Raw genomic sequence first — 6,000 nt, forward strand, 5'->3', positions numbered from 1 at the left:
TGATATAAACATATTATGCATAAGGAGCAGATTGAGAGATGTGGTGGGTGGGGGTGAAATAATGACACAATTTTAATAAAGCCTCAGCTCTCATATGCACACATATATGCAAACTAAGGCCTGGTGGTCCCATCCACCCACACACTGATAAAGATCACTTCAATTAACCCTAAAGCTTAGTCTGAATATGCAAAAAAGAGATTTTATTTGTGTGTGTGTGAGAGAGAAAAAGCCTTCATCCCAGTTGTATTAATTCAATACAGTTTAGCTGACAGGAGACGAAGAGGTGCAAGATTGACTCATTTATTCATTTGTATATAAATCTGCACAATGCTTGTTACGTCCCATTTTAATGAACACACCCTCAAACCCACAACCTCAGAGAGAAGGTATTATTGAATAGAGACTGTGGGATGTCCCCTCTCACCCAGGCATGTGCAATGCTCTGTTAAACTCTCCCTCCTCCTGTCATTCACTGGAGGTATGTGTGGGCTGAGCAGAGAGCATAAGGGTAATAACATGTTCCCTGTGTACTCAACCAGAATAGATGAAAGGGAATATAGAAAATTACACCAACAAAATGATATATGTTTTCTGACTGTTTGTGTTAGAAAACCACAAAATAAACAGCATGTGTCGTGAAGAGTCATTTTATATATACGTTTTTCTGTTTTCAGGCACCTGATAATGCAGTGATGGCCCTGGTTCCCAAACAAGTGACAGCCTATAACTCAGTAAATAACTCCACTGTGTCCAGAACGTCTGCAAGCAAATATGGTGAGCAGTCATGTTTTCACACAGCTTTAAATTCAGTGGTATGTGTCAGAAAATGGGCACCAAGTTAGAAGCTGCGTATTTTTAAATCATTTCAGTGGAGCTTTCTGCTGATAGTTCATATTAATTAAAGTCTAGTTTATCATTACAGATTATGAAACTAAAAACTAAAGTCACACATCACACATGAAGAAAATAAAAGGAAAACCCATATTTGACTCAAAACAGTGCTATATTTTGATCAGCAGGGAGCAAACTAGTAAAAGAACTGAACTAATGTATGACATTTAAGAAAGTGATGTTTGCCCTTTTATTTGTGTGGCTTTGGTCGTGTGGCTGCTAGGTCATGTACACCTGAGTGAAGATGATTGCTATGGGCAGAAATAGACTTTAGAAATGATCCAAGTCAGCCAGTCAGACATGACAATAAATTGGGTATCTAAAATACATTAATAATAAGGAAAGAAAGGGAATAATATGGATCTTGCAGGAGTGGAAGCTTGATCGAGGTGCCTACAGCATCAGACAAAGAAAAACAAGGCACAAATTAGAGTAGTTGAAAGGATTTCTAAAATATAAAGAGACCAAATAGGCCCTTCCCTTGGTTGTTCAGGCCTCTTGAGACTCGGAGTGTCCTCTCATCCTTCCGTGTGCCAGTGTCTTCTCCGCCTGCCCGTCTGCTCAACGTCTCCTTGAACCTGCAAAACCATCAAGTTAGACCATGATCAAAGGGCTAGCTCCACTGGTCACAAACACTTCAGACACTTCAAATGTGGTGCCACATTATTAACATGGCCTTATCTCCATATGGTCTCACCTCAGCTCTTGGCTACCAAATGACACTATATAGGAAATGAGTGTTGCAACACACCAAGGAGGGAGGAAGCCACTAATATCACCCTCTATTTTTGTGGGACTGGTTTCAGATATAAATGTGATGCACTTGAGAATGACTTTGAACTCTTTCTGGGTACAATGGCTAGATAATAAAGGAAAATTCAATATCTACAGAGAAGCTGGGTGAAAGGTGGAATTGGATAATAAGTTTTGGTAAAAGTTCAAAGATTCAGAGAAACACTACAACATGATGAGTCATACTGAGAGAAAACTTTGTGTTGATGTAAAATAGACAAATGGGGTGTGGTAAGATAATTAGAAAACTCTCGGAATCATGCTCCTCTTTTGTGTGCGTTTTAGGAATAAGGAGTTAACACAAAATAAATGTAACAATACAGTTTAAATACAGTCACATGTTACCCTAAGTTCTTAAAATATCCTAAAATATTGATTCATTATTTTGTTCTGGTAACAAAGCTTCAGTTAAATGACGCTCATTGACAATTATTTTTTTGTTTATCAGACTGTGATAAAATGTGAGCAGTCGATATACTTTCTCTGAATTTGTTTTCTTTTATTATTATTTCCTTTTACTTTCTTCTATATGGTCCTCTTGCATTTCTCTCTGGACAGATTGATTTCTGTCACTGTAAAAACCCCCCCCCCCCCCCCTCACTCCTTTCTCCAGACCGCACCCACTGATCAATTTTTTTCACACTGTGTAAACATTCATTGAGCCATGTGTTTGGAAATGTCATCGCCACTCTGGCCACTGGGTGGGCCATACATATTTCATCTCGTCTGACACCTGTTCGATTTTCTGTCAGCTGGCAATATAATATCTTGTCAGTTGGAGAAGAAGCTATGAAAAATTAACCATGCAGACTTTCTGAAAGTTTCATAGCCAATCTGCCAGATGAGTAAAACAGAAGCCTCGGGCCAAAGAAGTATTTTAATGCTGACACATAGGTTACAGCTGAATTTTTCACTTACTGGGGTTGTGTCTGTCTGTGCCTAGATGTTGAACCAGAAAGCAAACACTGTGGGTCTTAGACTTTGATTTTTATCGCTTATATCAGCATTACATGAACTAGTTCATGTTGTTTTTCCACAGAGAACATGATAAAGTACACTGGAAGCCCAGACAGCATGCGCTCCCGCACCCCCATGATCACTCCAGACCTGGAGAGCGGGGTGAAGGTCTGGCACTTGGTTAAGAACCATGAGCACGGAGACCAGAAGGAAGGTGATCGTGGCAGCAAGATGGTCTCCGAGATCTACTTGACACGGCTTCTGGCTACTAAGGTGAGCCATTTCTGGTGAAGATGATCTTGCATTTGATAATATTTATTACCCAGACAGTTTTAATAATAAATGGGATTTCTAGCAGCAAAATGTTCTAATATGTTCAGCAGGTTAAAGGTTAATGGGTCACTGCAACCTTCATTCCCATGTTCTAAAGACTCAGAAAATCCTCAGTTTATTTAAATATTCACGATTACTTCGGATGAATCATCTCAGTGGAAAAGATTATTCAAATATATTCCTCTATCCCCTCAGGTGGGAAAGGGAAAACAGATATTTCTGTTTATTTTCTTTTTTCATTACTGTTGCAATGATGCAGCAGCATATCAAAAAGGATAAAGAAGAAAAGAGCCATGAAGCTAGTGAGGGTTAAAAAAAATATGATAAAATGAGACTTTGAATGCCTTGTTACAATAGCCTAAAAGATTGGAGAAAAAAACAGTCAATTTGGTTTAGATAGAAATGTGACTTTGATCCAACAGCTTAATGTAAATTCAGAATTTACTCCTAAAGCACCCTGTCCCTTTTTTAATCCAGACAAAATCATCAGCTAGAAGGAGATGTACAGTGAAACTGTTTCAATCAGGAACATTTCACTTTTTTATTTTAATAGTATAAAAAGAAAACCTGGGCTGATTCCTCCATATGTAACACAAATGGCACCATGAGGTAAAATATTACCTCTGGAATGTATTGTGCTGAACAGCCAACTACATTAATTGGTACTGAGTGTGTATGACCTACCTTTGAAATCTCTAAATAATGTACAAATTCAAATCTTTTTTGCAAGCTTATGAAATTGTTGCTGACAAACAGCCTTTATAACCTCAAGAGTGAGCATATTTTTTCTTAAATTAGACTCTGCTATTCAACCACATTACAATTCTAAATAACTAATATCTATTGAAATTAAAACCACACAAGCTAAATACATTATTCAAACATTCACAGTTCAGGATGGAAGAAGTTTATTTTAGTTACAAAGAATATGTTTTTGAACAGTTACACATGATTAGAGGTGGTTATTTAAATCTCAGAAAAACAATCAAAACCATTTCTAAGCATATCAGGTACAATTTGGAAAATGTATAAGCACATTTATACAAATAGCCTCCTATGTTGATACAAAAGGCTTAAAGCTGGTTAAGTGCATCTGCTGAGTGATCGAGATCAGTGATATGCATGCAGTTTTATTTATATCTTATTTTTGGAGCATATTGTAGTTGTATAAAATTGCATCACTGCCTTATGAAGTAGAACTACTGGACAGTAGGGGTTGAACCAATTAGTCGACTAGTCGACTCTAGGACGTCTCGCGAGTTTTTACATTTCATGTCGACTAGTCGCAGTCATGTGATTGCCGGTGGTGACAGCCTGTGCTGATCTGACAGCACAGTATACGTCACAAGACACAAGAAAAATAAGTTAATACATTAGTTTAAATGATATGTAGATGGATGCATATTTGTGGTTTTACAGTGTTTTTAAAAGGAGATGGAGTTGCAGCTGCAGTCAACTACAAAATACGAGCCGTCTAAAACTCGCCCCCTTCCCGCTAAGGATGTCACTTAGCCGGCTCGCGAGTGTCTTTGTCACGACGATCTAACTAATACATTATGATGTTATGTTGCTGATTAAATAAAGATCTGTGGTAATGACAGCTGCTGATTAAATAAAAGCCTGTAGTTGGTAATGACAGTGTATACTTGTCTGACATATATATAGCCGTGAGTTCGTGCTAAGAATGACACTTCGTGCTTAGAAGTGTCATCAGATCAGCTGTCAGAAGTGTATGACAGTCTGACAGCAGATCTGACAGAACACTGGCTACAAAATGGCGTCTTCAAAACAGATCGAGGACAAGCCTGCATCTTGTCAAACAGGTAGAAATTCGTCAACAGTGTGGAAATATTTCACTAAAGATGACTCTTCTGGTTTAACTACCGTAACATGCAAAATCTGCAAAGCTGTGCTGAAGTACAACAAAAGTACGACCGCGATGCACAGTCATTTGAAAAGGCATCCGCTAATGCTAGCTCCTGAACAACCGGCTCGATCCAGTCAGTTGTCAGTAACTTCATTCATGAAACGCCCAGCTGTGACAGGACACCGGCGGCAGCAAATCACAAATTTGCTTGTGAATTTCATTGTCAAAGACATGAGACCACTAGCTGCTGTCCACGGAGAAGGATTTAGAGATTTGCTACAGTTTTTCGAACCTAGCTAGGGGTCAATATTTGCCGTGAAAATAGCTAATAAAGCCTCCAAGTAGTTGTGAAGAGTTTTTGCGCTTACGTCACTATGACGTCACCGCGACTAGTCGACATCGACTCGACTATTATCATGATGTAGTCGACCTTAAAAATATGTAGTCGTTCAACCCCTACTGGACAGTTGTGTTGACAGAATCAGGTAATTAATTAACAGGGAATAAGAGGTGTAACAGTTTCTGTGACACCAGATACAACAAGCAGCATATGAGGGAAAAACTAATAAACAAACTGCTGATTGCAGAATAAAAGGAAGCCAGAGAGAATGTAGCAGCTGTCACCATGACACACATCGTATAGTCCTCCACACACCTTCACACATGCATGTGTCGCCTTAGAGAGTCGCTTTATTTCCCAGCTGTTGTTCCGCTCCAGAGTACAGAAGACGGTGGCTTCTGACCGTTGACAGCACATCTCCTTTAAAGATGGATTGTTTTTGTGAAATAACCAGTTTATCTTGGCTGGCCATCTCTCTTGGTGAGAAATGATTAGGCAGACAGGCAGTGTAATTGACTGCGTTTGGCTTCCACCTTGCCAATAAATACCTCTCCCTGGCAACACCGCTTACGTGTCTCATATTAGCTCCATCACTGAGGCTCAGAGTGAAGGAACAGCATCTGTTTTTGCAGAGTGGCACAGGGAAGGCTTGCATTTTCTCACTTTTACACTGAAGAGTGCATCTACTTCCCACCAACAATGCGATTGTTTGCTTTCCTTGCATTTCATTGTCAAGGCAGACAGCATCAAAACAACCAGATGACACATTGTGTTTAGAGTGCAGTCTAATGACAGGGTGGATGGTTGTGGGGTGGGG

At 39.3% G+C, this 6,000-nt stretch overlaps 1 protein-coding gene across 2 annotated transcripts in view; it reads left to right on the forward strand.

Moving 5' to 3' along the window:
- plxna4 (plexin A4) overlaps window positions 1-6,000 on the forward strand; it is a 216,438-nt gene that overhangs the window by 199,664 nt on the left and 10,774 nt on the right. For both annotated transcript variants that reach the window (XM_025005636.2, XM_017414840.3), the window contains exons 27-28: window positions 678-777; window positions 2,726-2,916. In XM_025005636.2, coding sequence (XP_024861404.1) covers window positions 678-777; window positions 2,726-2,916 — 291 coding nt within the window. The remainder of the gene's footprint in view (window positions 1-677; window positions 778-2,725; window positions 2,917-6,000) is intronic.

This window comes from Kryptolebias marmoratus, linkage group LG18 (genome assembly GCF_001649575.2).
Source record: "Kryptolebias marmoratus isolate JLee-2015 linkage group LG18, ASM164957v2, whole genome shotgun sequence".
NCBI classification, from domain to species: Eukaryota; Metazoa; Chordata; class Actinopteri; order Cyprinodontiformes; family Rivulidae; genus Kryptolebias; species Kryptolebias marmoratus.